Source organism: Tetrao urogallus (genome assembly GCF_951394365.1).
Source record: "Tetrao urogallus genome assembly, chromosome: 5".
Taxonomy (NCBI): Eukaryota; Metazoa; Chordata; class Aves; order Galliformes; family Phasianidae; genus Tetrao; species Tetrao urogallus.
In genome coordinates this window covers 14083077-14106286 of record NC_136818.1, presented here as the reverse complement: position 1 = coordinate 14106286, position 23210 = coordinate 14083077, and the positions used below count along the sequence as shown (strand labels likewise).

Here is a 23210-nt window from a genome sequence, read left to right as displayed (position 1 = left end):
GATTCATCTACAAATATATTTGCTCATTTCTGTATAATAGTAACCCTCAGAAGAGCCTGTGCTGGCATTTGATTTATAGAAATAATCGGATAATGGATTTACAGTGCAGAAGTCTCCAAGATGATTAACTAGAGCAGCTTCAAATTTTTCCGTAGAAGCAGGTCAAGATGCATCCCTCAGTATGTTTAATGCCATTATCTGCAAGTGTTCCATCCTGTAAAAGACACTGGTTGATATTCTCTTGATAATGACCATTTAGGGTCAGATTTAACTAGGTTACAAAGGAGCCACCCTAACTAACTTCAAAGCGAGACCTGTGGGACAGCACCTCATTCAAAATATATGGACTAGTGCGGTGGTTCAGAAATTCCATGGCATTTTTCCACACCTGGGGCCAAGTTCTGGCTAGGAGTGCAATTCACATTTTGGTATAGCCCAGTTTTTTTTAACCCAGTATTAAACGCAGAGTCATTTTAGTGGAACAATGGCCCAAATTACTGACTAAAGCATTTAGCTCTGAAACATGGGCAGAGACAAAAGTCCACTTTCAACTGTCGTAGATTTATGTAATTTCAAGAAAAAGCATCTCTCAAATCTGTTACTAGACTGTAGTCATTGACCACGTTTTAAATTCCATCAAAAAACAAAGACTGGGAGAGGTGGAGAATAAGCATAGAACAAGACAGTCAAGATAAATTTTGCTCTACCTTTCTCACTAAGCAGTCAGTGACTTGGTTTCTCCCTCCCGCATTTTAGCCTACCTGGCCCAGTTTCTGGAAAGCTCTGACCTTCACTGAGGAGAAGCCCTGAGAACAGGCAGACATCTGTCTGTGGCGAGCGGTGAGCCATCCAGAGCCTCTGCATTCACTCAGTGCCACCAGAATCCAGCTGCAGGCTGCGACTTGTAGTGCTGCCAGCTTCCTGCCCCTCCTCAGTCTGGTCGAGCACAGCTATAACGTGACAAACCACGACTTCCCTACAACCCCAGCAGCAAATAAGAAGACACACTCACCCATTCCACTCAGAATTCTGTTATAACTCGCAAGTGTAAAGAACAGAGACATCAGCATTTTTATTATTATTTTTAAACTAGAGCAAATAAGAGTTAAATTCAAAATACACAGGATTTTAATAAGCCGACAGCAGCTCGGTGGAACAGAGAAGCTAATGCTGCAGGCTCTGCTGCTCCACAGCCAGGGAAGCAGTACACAGAGGGGCTGCTGGAATAGGAAGAACATCTGGAGATATCTGGTCTCAGAAGAGCAAATATCTATAAGCACCTCCTGTACTGTCTATGGTCACCTCCTGTGACTAAATTGTCCAGACAAATTGAATATAAATACCTGCCCGTCTGCTCAACATCCAACTAGCACCAAAGCTCAAACACTCCCCTGCTCAAACTTCACAATGCTTTCAAAAGACTAAGCCACCATTCCCTGTGTCCCATTGCACCATACCCATGAGCTCACATTTAGGCAGACTCCCTTCATTTTAAAACCTCTTTATTTTTGCCCTGCCGTTCCCAGCCAAATTTAGCTACACCATACTTATCTTTAAGCATGCCAAGCTAATAACAAATGTGCACCATCCACAGACTTTCAGAAAACACAGTTATTAAGAGCTATAAGCTGGACGTGCCTCCCTTATTATCATACATTCCTCCAAACATTTAGGTGCATCGGCAAACGTGCTGCTTACCAACCCAGGCTGAATGGGAACCAGCACCACAGGGTTTCCAACGGACACCATCAGGTGGGATTTGGATTTTGGTTTTCTAATCATTCGTTTCTCAAAATGCATAGCCCACCAGCCTCTTACCTTCTTGCAGTTTTTGAGCCTGTCCGGTAAGCTAGTGGGAGGAAGGATCTGTGTATCCAAGATGCCATCTCCTGTGGCAAATAGAGCAGAGAACCTCCAGGCTGTGGCAGTGCAGCAACAGAGAGCTCTGGTAGGCGCAGAACTCACCCTTTGGTTCCTGTCCTTCACAGAAGCAAACTCAAGAGCTACCACCTGTGTGAGCTCAGCCAATGCAAACTATGGAAGCCTTAGGGCAGCCACAGCAACTTGTAGATCTTCACTCGGTACACTCGTCACCATCTACTGCTTTGGAGAGCGGCATTCCTATCTAGAAGTATCAATACTAAACATTGGCAGATCTAAAAAAGCTAGAAAGCTTTATATAATTCAATAAAAAAGAAAAAAACCCAGTAAAACTATATATTAAGATTGAACAATCAGCATTCTATCAGCACAGGTCAAATGTGTCTGCTGTATCCACCTTGGACCCTATATACTTCTGTTCCTCGACTGGCTGCTAGAGCTTCTCATGGCTGTTGAACAAGTTTATTGTAACAGGCTGTCCAACCAAACCACCAGAGCCAAAGGAGAGGCTGGGGAAATGAAAAAAAAAGTCAGTGGTTCCTCTGAAGACAATGAAGGAGAAAGAACTCAATGTGAAGTTCTGAGGTGTTTTTTTGCTTGTTTGGTTTTTGTTAATTATTTGTTTTTTTACTCAAAGTACTTGTTGGTTTGTTAACACTGCACAAGGACACATTCCTTGAGATCACACCTCTGAGCCAACCTTTACACGAATAAGGTACAAGCCATTAGGAAACAGCAAGGCGCAATAACCACACAACTAAGAGAACCTGGATGAATCATTCCTCATTTCTCTTTCTCTGCTGCAATTTCTCCCAAGTAAACAAAAACAGTGCTGCTCACCTTTGTAAAAGAAGCAAAATGGAGCTGACAGACTGAAAGTCATTAATCTCTGCTCCTACAGAGGAATTGTTAAAATATATATATATATATATATATATATATATATATATATATATATATATATATATATATATATATGTATATGTGTATGTATGTATGTATATCTAGAAATTCTCCTGGATGCTTAGTATTTTTAACGGAGATTCCAGTGCTATTTTCACTGGATGATGTACAAAAGAATGTGCGAAGCATGAAATGACACGTCAGTGGGCTTTCCCAGAGGTGTGTAAAATGCAGATCCCTAAAGTCTCCCAAAAGGAATTTTCAGAATTTCAAAAGTTTGTAATATAAAAGAAATCTTAAATGTGAGGCTTCTGGCACACATCAGAGTCACTGTTGAACATCAAAAATTGAAAGCAATTTAACTCAGAAACGTAACTGGAGAATTCTTTTCAAGAAAGGCAACTTTTTAACATTTCTCCTTTCCAATAAGCAATTTTTTAGATCATTATTCCAATAGCTCTGCTTCTACCTATAATCAAGTAAAGACGTTTTTAAGTTTTAATTCATTTTGCAATTCTAAATAGTTTCCCTTAATTGTTCATGTCAAACACCTATTACACATTTTTAAAAATTTATAAAACAATTCCATGCTGTCAGGAGAAAGTTTTTTTTAGCATTACAATTATTAACTGGATGCAAGCAACTCCAGCTAATATGTTTGCTATTATTCACTTGTGGCAGAAACCTATTTATAGAAGGCATTACATTCATACAGTCATTTAGTGTTTCCATCCACGGCATATTTTCTTGCCATTCCCTCCACAAAGATATAGAGCTTACCAAGCTATGAAGTTTGTTTGGAGGGGTTTCTTACTGCCAGATGCCACAATAAATGCTCTGTATCACTGAACAAGGGTAAGGGCACTCACTGAGAAAATGATGGAGGTTTGTATCTGTCAGCTTGATGGAAATGCTTGCATTTTCACCAAACAGAAATTCATATAGCTAAGCGAAACTAATAAGCTGGCAATGTACTGCCTTGTCCCAAAACTCAGCAAAGACTCACTCTAAAATATACACATTTGGTAGTCCAGTGAAAATAAGGAAGTCCAATTTGGCACTCGTTGTTTAGACAACACTTGTAACCAGAGCTAGAAAGGCAATGACAAACTTTTCCTCATCTCACATAGAGACAAACATTATTAACAAAAAATCCTATGAGAGTTGATAGATGACAAGAAATGAAGAGTAGGCCTTAGTTTATGGCTGATGGAGCTTTGATAACCACATTGTTTTTCCCGTAAGTTTTTTTTGTGTGTGTGTGAGACCAAATACCTGCCTGATCCTGTACAACCTTGCTGAATCGGGATATGGGAAGCCACAAAGTGTAGCATCATCAACTACTGATCAGACATGAAACCCTTTTGGTCTAAGAGAAGTTGTGTGGCTAGGTAGAGACATTTCAGGAAATGTGAAAGATAGATTAAAATGTATCAGGTTGCAGTGCAGAGTTTCATGGGGCTTCGGTATCTTCATTAAATGAAGTGTGTCACTTTCCAGTTCTGGGGAAATGAAACTCCCTCTCCTATAATGAAGTATTTTGTGGCCCTGGCTGGAAACACAAAAATTACTAAAGCGACTCCTGCCAGAAGTACAAGTGAAGTACTGATGGCTCTTGAATGGAGCAGATCCATCATTTCATAAACCTTTGACATATTCCCAGGCAGTCAAGTACTTGTGTGTGTACAACATGAAATGGCAAATTCTTGTGTTTTTGTTTTTAATTAAAAAAAAAAAAAAAAAAAAAGACAGAACAGTTTGGTGCTGCTCCCAAACAATCCCACATATTGCAGTACCTGGCTTAAACCTCAGCCCAATTTCACCATGTCACTTTTAAGACCTCCTATCTTTCAATGCAGGACAAAGCACAGTTCTGCTATTCTACTCAATACTCTACTGATGTTATTGCGTGGACAGTAATAGTAAAATTCTTTACAGCGAGTAATCATTTTGATTTTAAAGTCCCAGACAACTCATTTCCACAGTAAAGACACAACTTACAGTACTTGTTAGTACTCATGCATTTGTTCTTAGATTTTTGGAGTTGTAAGATACTTGCTGTATGTTCTATCATTCAGAAAGCCCACGCCAGCTCTTTTTAAATCGAGAGTCCCTATACCTTTACTGTACTGAACACAGGTGAGGCCAATCCTTCAAAGTTTGCTTTCAGAAATCATCACAAGTATCCCTGGCTACGATGACACAAGCATCAAATTAGACTAGTAAGCTACTAGACCAGTTCAGCCTCACCAAAGCTGACAGGAGTCCTTTAAAGTGCAGCAAGTGAGCTCTAAATATAACTTTTCTCTAGTTTGACCTATACATCTGTATGCATACAGAAGATCCTGTGCTGTGGGAACTTTTTTGCATTGAACAGCACTGGAGAAATACTTGGCATTCACTTATCTTGCTGACTGGTGCATGTGCCAACTTGTTCTTCACTACTACATAAAAATTTCACCTGGCAGTGCTCAGGCTTTCTTCCAACATTGCAACCTTTAGGAATTAGCAATTTCTACCTTCTTGAGCTGCATATTTACCTCCATGGATCTGAGTTTCTTTTGGGGGGAGCTTTCTGAAAACCTTATTGGTCATTTTCATACCAACAGTCAGAAAAGGATACAATAAATTCAAGGCATTTTCATATTTAGTATGACATATCTATAGAAAAAAGAAGGAAGATTATTCTAACAAATCAAATTGTTAGATACTCAAACTTTGGTTACCACCATTTCAAAATACACCATTAATTTGGTTATTTTCAAGATACTGTCTTAACATCTGTCTTTCAGCAATTATTGGAAATTGATTATAAAAGTTCTACAGAAAGGAGACTGGTCATGTTAAGTCTTTGAAGCTTCTAAAACAAAACAAAAACAATCCCCATACAAAAACGAAACCAAGAACACACGCCAAAGCACTAATCAGAGCAGAAATGAAAACCACACCTAAACACAGGGAGTTAACCAAAGAAATTAAAGACCCAAAGCCGATTTCAGTTACTGTCATCCTTGTTACAAAAACCGTTAGGTCAGACAAAAAAAACCAAAAGTCCAGTACAAATTTTCCTATGAAAATTTCCAAGAAAATAGCATTGAGTCTTGGGACTGCTAAATCTACCCTTTATGACCTTGAAATCATTCCCCCTTGTTCTGTAGGAAAAAGTTACGTTACCTGCAAATAATCCTACCTTCATTATGGCCATTTTTAGGTTCACAGCACTTTGTTTTCTTCCCACATATTTAAAGGAGGCCCTCTTGCAAAACAGAAATGTAACACTACTTGAATCCAATTTAAACATGACAAGAAATGGTGGCATAAGAACTGTGAATGTAGATTTTCATTAAAACCTATAATCTGAACAAATGTGTTTTTATCTACAGGACTCTTCATGCAGGGAGAGCATGTACTTTGTTAACAAAAATGCAGTGCTTGATTTAATATAAAGGTGGATTTGCAGTTGCAAGTGTCTTGGTAGTTACTCACCGGGGCAAATTAGTCTTTCTGGAAGGCAATTAAGGAGTAGAAATACAAAGCAAATTTAAAGTGTTGGAACACAGGAAACTAATTTGTGACATTCTGCCTATACAAAGCTTAGAACCTCAACATACTTGCAGTTTGCCTCAAGTTTCCAACAGAGAAAGGACATCTGTTTACACTGTTCAGAATTTAATTCAGATTAAATGCACGAGTATATCTAGATAACCATGTATGTATGCACGTCTGTACTCTGCACATATCAGGAACAAAACTATATCAATTTATGTTTCATGTTAGGTTTTGATTACTCAAAAAAAAAAAGTGCATTACACTTGCATCAGTTCACAATAAGTTTATTTTATATGAAGAAAAGCTTTGCCATTAATGAAAAACTTCAGTAGAAAACAGTATGTCCTGCTTTCAATCTAGATTACTCAAAAGTAGAAGCTTGTATTAGTGAAAACTTCAGTAGAAACAAATCTGTAGGAAACATTCTTGGCACATGAAGTAAAAGCTTCAAACATTAAGATTGAATAGAATATTCACCATGCAACCACACTGGCAGAGAAGCCAGTTTGTAATGGCTGGTATTTGTCCCTCAAGAAAGAAACATGGAAGACACTTAAACCTGCTTATATAACGTTAATTGTATATAAATACGGTGCCACCATAACTGACAGTCTTTATTCAGGGCAACAATTCAGTTTAGCAGTTCTAAGTAAGTAATAGGCACTTTGCCTTTCTGATTTCCCCTTTCACCCATCAGCCAATCTGAATCCATGCCAGGGATGCTGTAAACTGTTATCACCTAAAAAAACAAACAAAAAAAACATAAATACATGATAATAATCTTGTCAGTGCCTGGAAAACAAATTAGAAGTCTACTTCCTTGTAATTTACAAGGTCTTAGAATCAAAACAAACCAAGTTAAATAAAGCATCCATGGAACATAATCTAATGCTCATTATTTTTTCATTGGTCCATGGAAAAGTAAATATGGCAAAATATTTCAAATATCTCATCCTTTGTCTAGGTCTTTTTTTTAATTATACTAGTTACTACTTCTCTCTTTTTTTTTTTTTTTTTTTTGGATCTTCAAGTATATGATAGAAAAAGAGATGGTGTTGATGGGCTGCATCTTAAAAGACAATCTTAAGCCACAGCTTCCATCTAAATCACAGCCTAGATGAAAATAAAGTCATACAGAAATATTTAAAAGATGTACATCTTTAAGAAACCTGAATTCTTTGGTGTATGTTATACAGTAACATTACTGGGTGGAATACTGCTTCAGCACCCAGCTTCATTTTATACAACTTCACTTGCAAAGGATAGGCTCTCTAACTTTGAAGTATTAGAGTTAATCTGAATCAAAAAGGAACAAGCACAGCACTGCTGCCACTGCCAAAACAGAAGTGGTTGTGCTTTCATTTTCTTATCAAACTGCAACACTTCATGTTTGAAAGACCAGTTGTATTGATAATAGTTTTGGAAGAATGGTAGAAGGAAGATAGTATAATCGTACCTTGATTGTCCAGCAAATGTTCTTGCAAGCTAAGCAGGCATAACAAATATCAACTCTCATCATTACAGTATACAAGAAAAGATGCTGACTTCTGAGAGCTCTATTAAGACTTAATTAATAGATGTGCTACACTGAGAGATCTATGTAGTTCATCTTAACTGGCCAGTCACAACTATTCAGAGTTTACACTTAAATTATCAAAGTACTTCAAAAACTTACCTCATCTGCAAGCAATGACAACTCGCTGCTATTTGCAGCATCGTAGTCATACAGAACTCTAGCTTTCCTGCTGCCACTTGACGATTTCAGTTCACTGATGCCTGAAGTAACTACAGAATTGCTTACTGAAGGCAATGAAGCAGAAGCTGAGACCAAGACTGAGGGAGTAGAAACGCTTTGCACAGGAGCTGAAGAAGACTGATTATTGTTAGAGAGAAAAGTAGACGGAAAGCTGTGGGGAAAACAAAACAAAGATCTCTGGTTGAATCAGTTCCACATGAAAAGTCATTTTCCTCCATGCTTAAATTAGAATTTTTGCATGTAGACATCAGTAAACAGCAAAGATTGAGTAGTACTGATACTTGTGCAAACCTACATAATGATATTTGTGTGCTACCAATTTTTGAAGTTGTATGATTTTTTCAATGTAATGTAGCTTTAAAGATGTAGCGTTAAAAAAAAAAACGAACAGTTTCAAAGACTTTTTGTGAGTCTTTAAGCTATCTATTTAAACAAACCGAGAATCACAAGGAGACCAAGCACCACAGGAAGCAGCAAGTCAGAAAAAGGACAAAAACACATCTGTTTCTACTTCCTCTTCTTGGAAAACAAAAGCATCAGAGACAGTTATTTAGTACAGCCGCTACAGTAAATTTTAATAGTTAAGGAAACCTTCCAGTTTACCTCACTATTAAATGAAGACAACTCTTCAGTGCCTGTGCTCATCTAAATAACAAGTCTGCAATAGCCTTAAGATTCTGACAAGTAGAGAAGAATTTGAATAGGAAAACCTGTATGAAAAGGAAGCATGTAGACCTTCCTACATCACCCCAGTCACAAAGGCTTACAAACGTGAAATTCATGTCAGACTGTTTCTTCCCTTACTTTAAAAATGTTAAAACCTCAGAACAGTAAAACTAGGTATTTTCTTAGAACAGCACACCCCTGTTTTTAATCATTGCTTTATCAGCATTAAGCTTTCCTACCACTGATAAACACTTGAACTTCAGAGAAGAATGTTTTAAACAGTGTTACTACCTTCCCAGTTGCTTCTGGAGATCCAACATATACTTGTAACATTGTGCATAATACGTCATCTGAGCTTCAACAAAGTCATTCAGACAGCGGAGATGATGTGCCTACCAAGTAGTAAATATTTAAGTTTTAGCTTGCAAAAACTTCACACTGCATTACAAACACTGGCCTATTAAGCAGGTTGGTAAGGCTAACATCAGTACATAAGTATTCATCCCACATAAGCACTATGCCTGGATTTACCAGGTAAATAGAATAAAGTGCCCCAAATCAATGTATGTGAGCATCAAAAGTAAGTGCAGTACAAGAATCTTGCATTTATCTATACTGTTTCCACAACAAATTATTTTAGCGCATTTTTGTGATTTCAATAATCAGTTGATCAGATAAATTGAAAATTATGTTGAATGGTAACAATGAAAACACCAGAGATCAAGGTTAACAGGAAAACAAAGTTGATTCAATGGGCACTAAAGAACAGTTAAAAAAAATAAATCTTCCAACAGATACGTTTAAGACATTACATGAGAGCAAGTAGCCTGAAGTTCCCATATAGATTACTGTAGCTTTTTGTTTGCCTTTAGGAACTGCCCTGATTTTAACTAATTTTTCCCCCTTCTGGATACTCACATGTGTGCTGCTGATACCTTCCAGGAGAAGTCTGGTAATCTCTGCTTGACGGTCGAATTCACTTTGGGTAATTCGTACTTCCTGTTCAGACTAGAAACAAATATGCATGTTAGATATTTGTACTGTGCAATATTGCGCCTTTGGACTGTGACAGTCCCATTTTACTCAGTGCCAGTCATTCAAACATATTTAATAACATTTCATTGTTTGAATCCTGTGCTTTTCTCTACAGATCTTTTCTACACAAGAATAATTGGTTTTTTGGGGGGTTCAGAAATGCTGGAGTCCTATCTACACAACAAGCAGCTTTATCATTAGACACTTAACACATAGATAAAATGTATACAAAAGAAATATCTTTCTGCCAGCATTATTAACCCTCCTCTCTCAATAACAAAGCAAGCATTAAGGGGCATAACAGTGTTTGTACCACAGACTCTCCTAGCACAGCAGTGGAGTGAAGGACAACTTATTCCCCCCTGTATTTGAAGTTCACAAGGCTCTGCTCATATGCTTGATGTTATTTTCACTGGACAACGCAGGAACCAATCAGCAAGGAAAAGCTCAAAATACATACTTACCTGTGGTCCTTAAGATGTAGTCAGATTTTATTTTTACATGCATTAGAAGTGTTCACTGAGTACCTCCCACTGAAGGACACTCAAAATAATTACTTGGTCCTCAAATTCAGAACGTAAACTTGGTTCCTGAATGTTAACATTCAGAAATCCATGACCTCCCAAAACGCCACAGAAGATTATGTGAACATTTAGAAATACTGTGTAATGCAGTAACAGAGGGATAACACTTTCCAAGAGCAGAGGAAATAAAATCACTTTCCTAATGCTGTTTTATTAGACAGACTAAATAAAACAGTGTGTGAATATATTCATACGATCCAATACAGCAAGGCCTCCTTGTTTCCTCTCCAGTCCAAGAGATAAGCACCTCTAAATGTTCAAAAATCACTCTATAGCCTCAGTGTGTTGAGCAAAAAGCCTCCTCTCTTTCCAATTAACTACATCAGACATCACAGAAAAGTCCTTGCAAAACTCCTGTACCTAGCATAAAGGTGTCTTTCAGAACAGGCTAGATTACTAGAGCTCTACCTTCCCGAAAATTTTCAAGGAAGCTCATTAGGAAGTTTTCTTTTTAAAAAAAAAGAAAAAAACCCAGCAAATTAAAAGACAAGCCCTGTAGTTTTCATTCTTTCTTTTTCTATTGCATCTTGTCACATGACAGTCATATGATACTAAGTGATAGCCAGCCAGAATAGCTGACTATACAGTGAGCTTTGGGCTTTGTATCAGCACTGGAATTTGAAAGGCCCTGAAGGGACCCCGAGTGTTCTGAAGCAGCATGAGACACTATCAGTACTCAAGTCAGCAATATGCAATATCCTTTATTACATTATGTATCAGTACTTAAGTCAGCAATATGCAATATCCTTTATTACATTATATCAACACAAGTTATTGTTGTAGAATTCTGCAGTTTCTAAATTGTTTACTTACTTTTGTCACTTCCTCAGCCCATATCTAGTCAGCATTAAAAGAGCAGAGAAAAAAACATGCAAACTTAGACTGGTGTTACTTTATTAGAAGATGCAACTTAACTTTGCCTTTTAACTATTTCCTTATTTCAGAACTTCAGAGATTTGAGAAATTCTATGAATAAATCACTTGCTTAAAGCCCTCCATATACAGTGGAGTAAGGACAAAACTACGTCAATGAAATAAATCCCTAAGTTCACACATGGGAAAGAATGACACATAGAACTGTTCTGCTTCAAATAGATTCTTGTAAGATATTACTACAAGCTAAAATTTAAGATTAGGAAGTGATACAAATCAAACTGAGTTACTTTATGGGTGAAGTTAGGTTATGTTCACATGTTAGAAACTGGAAGCTATGGAAAGCTATTCTCATTTTAAAGACTCACATTAAAGACTGAGAAAGACAAATTAATGATTTCTCTTGCTATGTCCATTGTTTTTTCTTTTATTTCACGAGAATTTTCATTGAAATTAAATTACTCTCAAATTGAGAATTAAAAGTAGGAGCACATAGCACAGCAAAGTCATAGAACCAGAGGGAATTTACTCTAGAACTTAATTACTTCAGCTTGCTGCCCCAGTTTTCTTTCGCAATGCAATTCTCCTTTAACCTTCACATTTCCACAGTTGAAAGAAGATGACACAATCAGGACTTTGGTAAGAAGAAGCATGCATAAAGGTCACAGAAGCTAGCTGAAACAACCTCATTCACCCTTTTATCTGACCACAACTGAGAAACATACATACATACTGCAATGAGACCCACTGTGCTATACAGACCCGGATCAAATCATGACAACCCAAACAGCATGGTTTATGTCACAGAATCACAGAATTACCCAGGTTGGAAAAAGACCTTAAAGATCATCAAGTCCACCTTCAACCTCACAATACTACCTAACTCTAACAGCCCTCTGCTAAACCATCTCCCTGAACACCACACCCAAACAGTTTTCAAACACATCCAGGGATGGTGACTCAACCACCTCCCTGGGGAGCCCATTCCAGCTTAAGAACCCTTTCTATAAAGAAGCTTTTCCTGATATCCAAGCTATACCTCCCCTGGTGTAACTTGAGGCCATTTCCCCTCATCCTGTCACCTGTCACCAGTGAGAAGAGACCAACCCCGCTCTCGCTGTAAGCACCTTTCAGATATTTGAAGAGAACAATAAGGTCTCCCCTCAGCCTCCTCTTCCCCAAACTAAACAGCCCCAGCTCCCTCAGTCACTCCTCACAGGACACGTTCTCCAAGCCCTTCACAAACCTTGTTGCCCTTCTTTGGACCTCAGTGTCCTTTCTGTATTGAGGTGCCCAAAACCGAACACAGTGCTCAAGGTGAGGCTTCACTAGTGCAGAGTACAGGGGCAGGATGACTTCCCTAGTCCTGATCACCACACCATTCCTGATACAAGCCAGGATGCCATTGGCCTTCTTGGCCACCTGTGCACACTGCTGGCTCATATTCAGCTGTCTGTCCATCAGTACACCAAAGTCCCTTTCCATCAGGCAGCTTTCCAGCCACTCCTCCCCAAGCCTGTCAGGTTTCCTGGGGTTGTTATGACCAAAACACAGGATCTGACACATGGCCCCATTGAAACTCTACAGTTTACTTTGGCCCATTGATCCAATCTATGCAGGTCTCACTGTTGTGCCTTTCTACCCTCTGGCAGATCAACACTTCCTCCCAGCTTGATGTCATTTCCAAACTTACTGAGGTTGCACTCAATCCCCTCATCAAGGTCACTGATAAAGATACTGCACAGGCATGGCCCCAGTACTGAGCCCTGGTGGACACTGCTCAGGATAGGCTGCCACCTGGATTTAACTCCACTGACCACAACTCCAGCCTGTGTTTCACCCAGCAGAGCATATGGCCAATTACGTCAAACAAAAATTAACCCCCTATTCCATTTAGCACAACAATGATGCTAGAACAGCTGCACTAATGAGTCCCTACCACAGCTTTGGGATAAGCCATATTCTGAGTTAAGCCCTTCATTTGTGATTTTAATCCATTTCAACTGTTCGTAAAACACGTCTTGAAGAAAACAAATAGTTTCCACATATTTCTAGCTGTTTTACATTACTTTCTCCCATCCACACAAAAACAATAGGAAAACAATAATTCCTTTCCCTTCAACAGATAAACTTTGACAAGGAATAAAAATTAAATTCCTTTGCAGGCTAAATTTACAATGAATTCATGCGAGCATGAATTTAATACTGTATACTTCCAGATAGGTGATGAAAACACCACCCGATGCTGTGCTGCTGTGAGTGTATTGAGTACACTTTTCATATGCAATGTGAGATACATATCCATTTGGAATGGAAATCATAGTATCACTAAGGTTGAAAAAGACCTCTAAGATCATCTAGATCAACCATCAACCCATCACCACCACACCCACTAACCCACATCCCTCAGTATCACATCTGCACTTTTTTTTTTTTTTTTTTTTAAAAACAGCTCCAGGGATGAGAACTCCACCACTTCCCTGGGCAGCCTGCTCCAGTACTCCTTTGGAAAAGAATTTTTTCTTACTATCAAACCTGAAGCAAGGCCAAATTGAAAGGATAGCAAGAGGAACCAATTGACAGAAAATGAATGAACGCAGGAGGCCAACAAACCTTCAGCCATTTTACATGCAGCAAGTTGAGCACGTAAGAGACATTTACCATAATGTTATTCTCTTCAGGCTGAGAAGTGTTTAGTTGCTTAAGTGCATAGATAAAAGACAAAAGCAAGTTACAACACTGAATACAGCAGGTGAACAGTTTGTTGGCACAAATCCTACAAGTTTAAGCTAAACAAGATTGTGAACTGATCATAGAAATCTAAACAGTTTTATTCAGCTCTTTTAAATACTGATCTAAGCTAGTTCAGTTGAAAATAATACTTTTACAGCAAGAAAAAAAGCATTTAATTGTAGGTCCTAATTTAATCACCTTGCTCCACCCTGTCAAGTAAGGTGGTAAAACAAATTTGATTCAATACTTTTTCCTATATTATCAGTTCAGCACTGTTTGCCAGACATCTTCCTTCACAAACAGAACGAGTTAGCAGAAGGTGAACTATTTGCATAACAGCTACATCCATATTAGTCTCCATTTCTGTACTGCAGGATAAAAATTGAGATTTTTTTCTTTTTTTCAAAACTTCTCTAGGAATCCTAAAATTCAATTCTTTTTAGACATGCTTACTGCTATTAAAACATAAGTAAAGTTCAAGCGTAGGCAAGATAGTGATGCAAGAAGCCTGGAGTTTCATGTTCTACCATCATAAAGTAACTTGCAAGTAGAACTGAATTACATGCTATTGGGATATTTAAAACCAGTCAAGTAGTAGCAGCAGTAGCAACTATCAATAGCTTCATCCAAGCACATGGCTCTGGATGATTATACCACAGATGAACTAACAAACCTGAGTACAGAACATTCCTTTTACTATTAAGCTCAATTCCTTCAAGAAAAGTTCCCCCATTGTACACATATTTTAAAAGTACAATGTATACTTACTGCCATAACACAATAAATTAACAACACTTCTCCACATTTTGCTGGTAATGTTACAAATTAAGAAAGCGTGACAAGTAGAAAAATAACTTTTTTTGCATCAGAATAACATGATACAGGAAGAAATGCATGCATTGACCTGGAAGATATATCAACAGTTTAAATTCACAGGAACAGCAGACATGAGGTAGAAGACTGACAGACAGGCAAAACTGTCAGGGAGATAAAGGGTATTTCTGTTTGCTTGGTTGTTTTTGTTTTACCTTTTTTTGTTGCTTTTTTTTTTTTTTTTTAAAAAAAAAAAAAAAAAAAGAGAGAGAGAGAAAGGGATCACCACCCCAAGGATATGAGGTGCTTTATCTGTCAAGCTCAGCCTCATAGATAACAATTCTGGTATCTTTTAAGACAATGATCCATTCAGAAACACCAGCAAAAGTCAGAATCCTGCTCCTGCCTCTTCATCTTGCATAGTACGCGCATTCTCCCTACATACTGAAACTGCCTCTATTTCTTCAACATCTGTGTGCATAACCCTTACTACACTAAACATGAGATCTCCCACGATAGCAGAGAGGAAACAATCAGACCTATGAATACATAAGTATAACAAGTCTGAAAGTTACAAACAATTTTAAAAACATTACTTACTGCAGCTCGAGCTTCAGCAACTTTTGCCTTCTTCAATCTGGTTTTTGCAGCATCCAAATCCAGTCTTTTATTTTGTAATAGTTTGCGTTCTTTCTGAAAGCCATGTAGGTTAGTTCATGAGAAAACATACAATTCAAAAGCAAAATCCTGTCTACTTGTTTTCCTGCCTCCTCTCCTCATGATCACATATAAAACGCGTTCTTCAGTTGAACAAACAAGCAGAATTAGTTTCTAATTACCCTTACACATTTTACACTTCAGATACATACCTTTAATATTTAATATAATTTAATATAGTTTAAGAAAAGGTAAGATTACAGAATTATTTTGAATGGTCAAAAGGAAAAAGGATACGTTAAGGTTACAAATTCATCTGACCTTTTCCAAATCAGTTTCCAAAAGCAATACTGCTCAGTTTTCTGCAATTCCAGAGATCTGCTTTTTCAATTATTTTGAAATGCTGAGGAATGCACACTTCAACTTACAGTAATAGTTTTATAGTCTCCTTCGATAAAGTTTCTTAGGGGAGTGAGAAAGTTTATAGCTGACGTTTGAATTAGTTCTCTGTCTGCTGTTCCAATTTGTTTTTGCGTTTCTCCACATTTAATGAGTGCATTTCCTGAAAATGAGAAAATATGATGATTTCATAGCAATTTAGACAGGTAGCTGTCAAGACAAGTTACTACAGGCACATGAGTCAAGGCCAACAGTTTGAAAGATAATCCAATGCCATAGCAGGGACTTCCAAAATATGTTATTACCTAATGAAACTAATTCTTGTTTCATATCAAAAATCACACGCGAAGGCCAGATTTCAATGAGTATAGATACAGCACTGTAGAAGTTGCAATAACTACAGCAACTTGGTTGTCCACACCTATTTTAGGCCTGGATATTGTACCTACTTACATCGATTTAAACAACCTCCTCCCTTTATATAATATTTTTAAGTAATTAGTCACAAGTACTCAGGAGCAAGGAAAAGTCCACTTAGCTACTGGAAAATACTTCCTCCACCTTTATCCCTAAGATCAACACCAGTTCCTAAACATGCACGTAGGTTTTGTCTACTGACTGAACAATACTTGGAAATGTGGTTACAGGTTAGGCATTGAAGCCTGGGTTAGTGCATCAAGAATGCACAGTGCTCATTAATATGTTTCAACAAACACACAAGGCTGAATTAGAAAAGGCACTCACCAGGTCTACAGACAAATCAATTTTACAACACCACAAAATGCAAGTCTATCTTTATGCTAAAAGTTCCTGCAACTCCCCTGAACTACAGATGTTACAGCAACTGCAACACAAAGGACTGTGTGCCTGTAAGCAAAAAATCTATGCAACATTAAAGAATCTTGAAGCTCATGATCAGAAAGGGGTCACAGATAAAAGCATAAAAACATACTGAAAGTAAAAAGTATAAAGCCTGCCATTATCAATTTTGTATCCTTATATCTTCTACAAAACATTTTTTAAAATACTCTTTCCCTCCTTTCCGAAGGAACCCATTGTTTCCAGATATAAATCATTCTTCCTAGAACAGATTTCCCCTCCAACTGCAATTTTAAAGAAAGCAACTAAGGACAGCTAGCTGCTCGACTTTCATTGCGGACTTAAGCACACACACGTATTTCAGTCAGTAAGATTAAATTAACAGCTACATCTATTTTCAGCAACTTCCAGGGTCGTAGAGAACACTAACATTAGATCTTTTAACTGAAACAGCGTGAAAACATTATATCCCACCACTTAGTTCTCTTGTCATAGTAACAGAAGTCTGCTGGAGAACAAAGCTTAGATCATGCTCAACAGTCACCTATACAAACATTTTGCCATATGCATACACACATAAAATGAAAAGCAGGAATACTGTGAAGTTAGAGGAGGTTCTTAGTAAAGAATTTAATTCTAGATAACATTAAGTGTTGTCAGATGAGCTGTCTTTATGTCTAACTAGGAAATTAGATTCCAGAATTATGATTCCAGAAAGTCATCTTTCCACAAAGACGGGCAGTATTCCAACGTTAAGTTCTGTTTTGTTTTTTTTTTTTTTTAATTGGAAGAGAAACCTCATCATTGATCTCCTAACACACAAAGTTACAGAGCAAGTCACCTCAAACTGATTAAAAAAAAAGTCTTTGAAGTGTTTTGCCTGAAAAGAGACAAATGCACATTTTTTTCCCCCCCAGTGTAAAAGCATACGTGCATTTTTTCTCCCTCTGCATTCATTGCTTTCTCTTACCATATGCTGTTCCTGGGCCAAATTCATTACCAGCATCAATCATATACTGGCCTAACAACTCTGGATTATTCATACGACTTGGTGCTTTCCGGTCCAGTTTCTCATAGAAAAATTCTTCTATCCTAGCATCTGAAAAACACAAGCATTTCAAAGAACTGTCACTCAAAACACAACTTACAAATAGAAAAGGAATAAAACAATTTTAAATTCCAGACATACAAGCTCAACATTAAGTGAACACCGTTAGGATGAAGTTGTTGTTCTTCAAAGCTATCTGCATTTTATATGTCATGCTTATTTCAAATATTCCTTACAGCTGTCTTCCAAAGCGAAAAATTAAACTTTTAACCTTCCTTATACAATGGGGTTTTCAAAAGTTTAGTTCTGAGTCTTCATTCTAAGAGTCTCATAGTGCACTTCTGAAAAACAAATAAAAGTTACCATTTGTAGCTTACAGAAAGCTACAAATTAAACATTCAGTGTCTAGGAAAAGCAATTATTCAGTAAAGAAATAGTAAGAGACAAACATTTCAGCTCATCTTGCCAGCTTCAGAATGACTTGCATTGCACAGGAAATTTAGCATAATGAAATAGATTAACAAAGTTCCTCAAGCCACTGAATTCACAAGAAAAATTCTAGAGTTCTTACAGCCACCAAGGATTTCTGGAATTAGAGCTAGAAATTCAACTAAATAGGAAACAACTCCAAAAGCAATCAAGAGTATGGAACCAATGCTGCAATTTAATTATGTTCATTTACATATTTCTGCACTTGAAAGCTCACAGAAGAACTGAAAGCAAGCAAATGGAACAGTGCCTCTGATACCCAATGGCTCTTCAAAATGTTCAAAATCCTTCAACGTTGAAAACTGCTGAATTTAGTTATAGTTTAGGCAATACCTATACCACTAACAGTTACACTGGCAAGCCTATTAATTCAAATGTTGCAAACAAAAAAACTGAATGACTCCTTACTTGGATTTGGCTGCAACAACACTTCTGTTTGCTTCATTATTTTCTCCGTCCACTGCTTAGTGCACTCTGCTTTGCTGAGGAGGTTCTCCAGGTGAGCATCCAGTTCAGTCTTCTCTGCTTGACCAAGCTTTTCTTCTGTGAACTGTGGTTAGTCAGACAGGTTGGAAATACTCAGTTCATAAAACTAGTTTCCAAGTGCAAGTCCAGGATGGCAACTACTCGCTCATATTACTTTCACACAAAGTTATCTAGACATCATTAAGAAAACCTAAGGTTAAATCTGGAAGTTCAACAACCCACCCTCACTACCAGCAAAAAAAGGGGAGAAGGGTATTAATCACATCAAGACCACGATGATTTACAACATTTTGAAGAAATCCTCTGCTCTACCTGCTCTTCTTGCTACCTGGAGCTCTCACTTGAAGCATTTGTCCAATTTTGCATCGTGCCCCTGGGAACACGAGTCCGATGGAAAGAGTCCAAAGGTAACAAAATAACTGAAAGATTACTTCAGCCTTGCATGTTTTGTAATTAAGGTTGTCCCTTCACCCCTAGGGAAAACTGCAGATACGACAGATTCTTACAGCAGCTTCCTTCAATGTATTTAAAGAATGTTGTCCTGTCTGTAGCAAACAGGACAAAAAATAGTGGGCTCCAACTTCAACATGATGATTTAAATTAGAACTAGATATCAGACACTCTATATTGCTCTTAAAGCAAGGATTAAAAGCTAAAATAGGCCATCCTGGGAAGATTTGGAATATATGTTTGGGGGAAGGAGGGACTGCATTTTAGAATAGGACAGATCCATGCTTGAAAGCATGGATCAGGATCTGTTTAGATACAGCTGATCCTGTTAAGCTTTACAGGAACAGTAAGCTGACCTCTTAAATTCTTCTCCAAGCAGTTTTCTTTGACAGTGAAACACAATGATACTCTAATTAGCTAAATAAATAGAGAAGACTATTAATTTCACTTGATATTAAATTCATGCCAATGCTTATTAATGCATAACCAGTTTCAACCTCATTCCCAGGTCTCCAGGAAAGACAGAAGATGAGTGCTTTCTGTCAGGAAACGGAACAAAGCTGGAGCTAAGGGTTTGGCCTGCCTCTCTTCAGAGCACTGGTTCATCAAGATGACCTCATCCCTTCACAGCCTGTTCAAAGTCAGGAATATTCAGAAGAACTTAGTTAAGAACTACATCCTTAATGAGCTTACCGATCAAGAATGTAAGAGCAACAAAGCATTCTAACTATCAAAATTCATTCTTAACAAGCTCCTCATTGAAATACTTAAACTTACAATAGAAAGCAAGAATACAATGCAAATAAAACTGATTGCCCAAGTTTAATTTCCACATAGAACAAAAACAACTTTGATAGCACACAGATCTGAAAGCTAGATAAATACTGCAGTTATTTGAGGCTCTACTAAGAAAGAAAGGCACCTTTGCAAGAAAGTTCAATTGCAGTATAGGGAGGCACAGAATTTATTGATGGACCTGCTACTGCTATTTCTTAAAAGGCTCTTTAAAGCAGTATTACGTACTGCAAGTAGCTCTCAAAAGCTTCTTAAGATTCATTAACATACAATAAAAATAGCTTTGATTTTTGCCTAATTACATAAAATTGTATTCGTTTATGAAATGACCTTTCTAATTAGTATTTCCAGAACTCTTCTTCATAGTGTGGAGACTGCTTAGTCCATGTTACACTTCATGCACCCACTTAGAAGAAAAAAGATTAAAAATATAGAGCAGCATGGCAAATAACAGTTTGATAGAAGTACGGTTTCCAGCATCAATAAAATGCATCAGTGCTGCCCCGCTGATTTCCCACCTGTTTCCACAGGTTGCTTGAACGTGCCCAGGTCACGATGGAGGAAATAGTACTGTTTTGTATACAGTGGCATATATGCATATACAACAACTCTCCTCCTTAAACATCTTATTTTAGGAGGAGGTGGCAATCGGTAGAGCTGATTACTATTACTTCCACATTCCCCTTAGCTTCAGTTCAGATGAAGAAGCCTATCAATGGAGCTATTCAGATGAAAACCAGCAACACAGAGCATGCTGGAGTAAACCACACTTTATACCACCTTTAAACTATGATGGAAAGCCTCCGTTACATTTAATACAATTAAGTATTTACATGTAAAAAGTCAAGATAAAAGAAAAAAAGTCACAAGATCCTACCAGGGATCTTACAATGAAGGGTGAACTGCATCTCCTTTTTTTCCCCTTTGTCTTGCAAGAAAAGTTAAAGCTGGAGAGGAAGAGATGGTCTGGGAAACATGCAGCCCCAAAAGAAGTCAGGAAAAAAAAAAAAAAAAGTGTGTGGAAAGACCTCCAACATGTACAAAAGCCATAATTACTGCTTTAAGGTAATTTAAGCTTGAGCAACAACATTTTCTGATGAGTTTGCATCTTCAGTGCTCTGCTGTACCACTGATCGCTGGCTCTGCTTGAATGTTTAGATACAGGCCAACAGTCCGCCTGATCTGAGCACACAGCCACTTTAATCACGTTCCAAACCTGACTCAAGGAAAGAGCAGGATAAATTACTGTGAATTACTGCGCTCAGTTTGGATATCCACCATATCCACCTCCCTACAGGAAATCTGTTCAGGTTTGATTATGTAAAGAAAGAGGATTGCAGCTCAAGACAACAGCGAAGGAACAGAAGCCAGTTATAGTGCCCTTAGCATAAAGAAAGGAGAAGACTGACCGAGAAACAACGGGCTATCGAACGAGCCTAAAAGCGACAGCGAAGCTAAACGAAAATTAAAGTAGACAGATGCTCGCACGTGTCACGTCAGAGCTCAAGTTTCACCGATCGGCCAGCAGGATGCATTCAGAGCAGCCAGTGAAGACACCGGCTTACTCCACGGCAGTCACACCTTTGTTCTGCTTCAGCCCCATCTCCCCCAGCTGCCGCTGCCCAGCCCGGCCGCCCCCTCCCCTCTCGGCCTACGCTGACCTTGCGCTGCCCCGCCCGCCGAGCCCGGCTGTTGTGCAACGGTCCGCGGAAAAATGCCCGTATCCAGACAGACAGACAGACAGACGACCGAGCGCAGTGGGGCGCGGGGTCACGGAGCAGCCCGAGGCGCGGCGCACCGCTGGCCCCCAAGCAGCGCGGCCGGGCCCGGCACTCCCGCGGCACGCCCAGCCGTCGGCCCAGCCCGGAACCGCGATCCCCGGCCAACGCCCCGCGCCGGGCCGACGGACGGCGGCCCTAAGGACCGGCCCTAAGGACCGGCCCGCGGCCTCGCCCGCTTCCCAACAGCCGGGGCCGCCGCGATGAAGCTCGGTCGGAGCGCGCGCCCCCTCGGGAGCGGCCGTACCTGCACGGCGCGGCTGAGAAAAGTGCCCGCGTCGGCCGCCAGCTTCTTCATGTTAAAGTCCATGATATTCATCTTCGGCGGGGGCGGCGGAGCGCTGACTCAGCCCGGACACCCGCGGCGGCGGCCGCCGCTCCGGCCCGTCCCTGTGGGGATCCGCCGGGGGGCGGTACCGGGGCCCGACGCAGCCACCGATTGGCCGCGGCCGCGGCGTCAGGCGCAGGGCCCGGATCGGCTGCTGAAGTGACGGCGGCGATCGCCTCGCGCCGCCGAGGGAGGGGCCAGGCCGAGCCGCTGCGCGCGGCGCTTCCCGCCGTGAGGGCGGCGGTGCGCGGCTGAGGGAGAGCTGCGTGCCGGTACCGTGCTGCGTGTGCTTCGGGGAGTTGCTGCCGCCCGCTCGTTCCGTTTCTTGAGCCTTAGGCTTTGTAAATCAAATCGTGCTCGCCTTCATGAAAAAAGTGAGGCGCGTAGAGCGTGACGATGGGAAGTGGTCCAGAACTTGCGAGCAGCCAATCAGAATGCGCTGCTAGTTGAACAGTCTAGTTTGGATAACCGCGTACAGACAGCTGCAAGAAGCACTACGTGCCACGGGACAGTTCGAAGTACCTTCGGTACCGTAGCGTAGTGTCGGTGAGCAAGCAACTGGTCTCTAGTTCTAATGATTTTTCATTAAAATATTTATTTAAACGTCCCACATCATGGTTTTTGAGTGCCCCAGAAGGGAGAGCTTCGACGTGGGCTGTTAGGAAGCAGCTTTACAGTGTGTTGTCTTGTAGCGGTGAGTTAATATTGCCAACTTGAAAGCAGTCCTGGTCACTCAGTCAGGTAACTGACCATGTAACCTACACAGCAAGTAACACTGGGCTGCATTTGATAAGGCTGGAGGAAATCCCAAGGCATGACGGCAGGAAGTGAGCTCCAGAAAAAGGAAATAACTGGAAGGATCAACACAATCTTTCTTACATGCTGGTCAGATTCCAGGAACTAAAACCAAAACACAGCCCAAGCTGTGCGAAGCTCCTGTTGCGCCGCAGTATTGTTAAGGAGAGGGCCTGAAAGCTGCTGTGTGTGTGTGTTAGCTCTTTTTGTGTCTCTTACATAACAGACATGTTATGTGTAACTGTTTATATATAAAAACTTGATGGCAAGTATGTTTCCGAGTTTTAGTAGCATAATAAGCTCTAGTGAGTCTCTGTTCTTCAAGGAGATAATGCAGCGTTACACATTTTAAATTTGGAGGCACAAAGGCAGT

General features: G+C 39.5%; 1 protein-coding gene across 4 annotated transcripts; it reads right to left on the bottom strand.

Annotated features, from left to right (window-relative positions):
- Window positions 1-6964: 6964 nt before the first annotated feature.
- On the bottom strand, window positions 6965-22033 carry SH3GLB1 (SH3 domain containing GRB2 like, endophilin B1; the record flags this gene model as incomplete). Of its 4 annotated transcripts, none has more annotated exons than XM_079535292.1 (11): window positions 6965-7072; window positions 8009-8240; window positions 9047-9147; window positions 9674-9763; window positions 11188-11211; window positions 13861-13947; window positions 15394-15486; window positions 15879-16012; window positions 17639-17767; window positions 18614-18755; window positions 21962-22033. In XM_079535292.1, the coding sequence occupies 11 exons, from the start codon at window positions 22031-22033 to the stop codon at window positions 6965-6967; spliced, it is 1212 nt and encodes a 403-aa protein (XP_079391418.1). The 4 variants fall into 4 exon arrangements, with proteins under 4 accessions (XP_079391418.1, XP_079391420.1, XP_079391419.1 ...); XM_079535294.1 differs by having other exon boundaries at window positions 13909-13947; XM_079535293.1 differs by lacking the exon at window positions 11188-11211.
- Between the last annotated feature and the right edge of the window lie 1177 nt (window positions 22034-23210).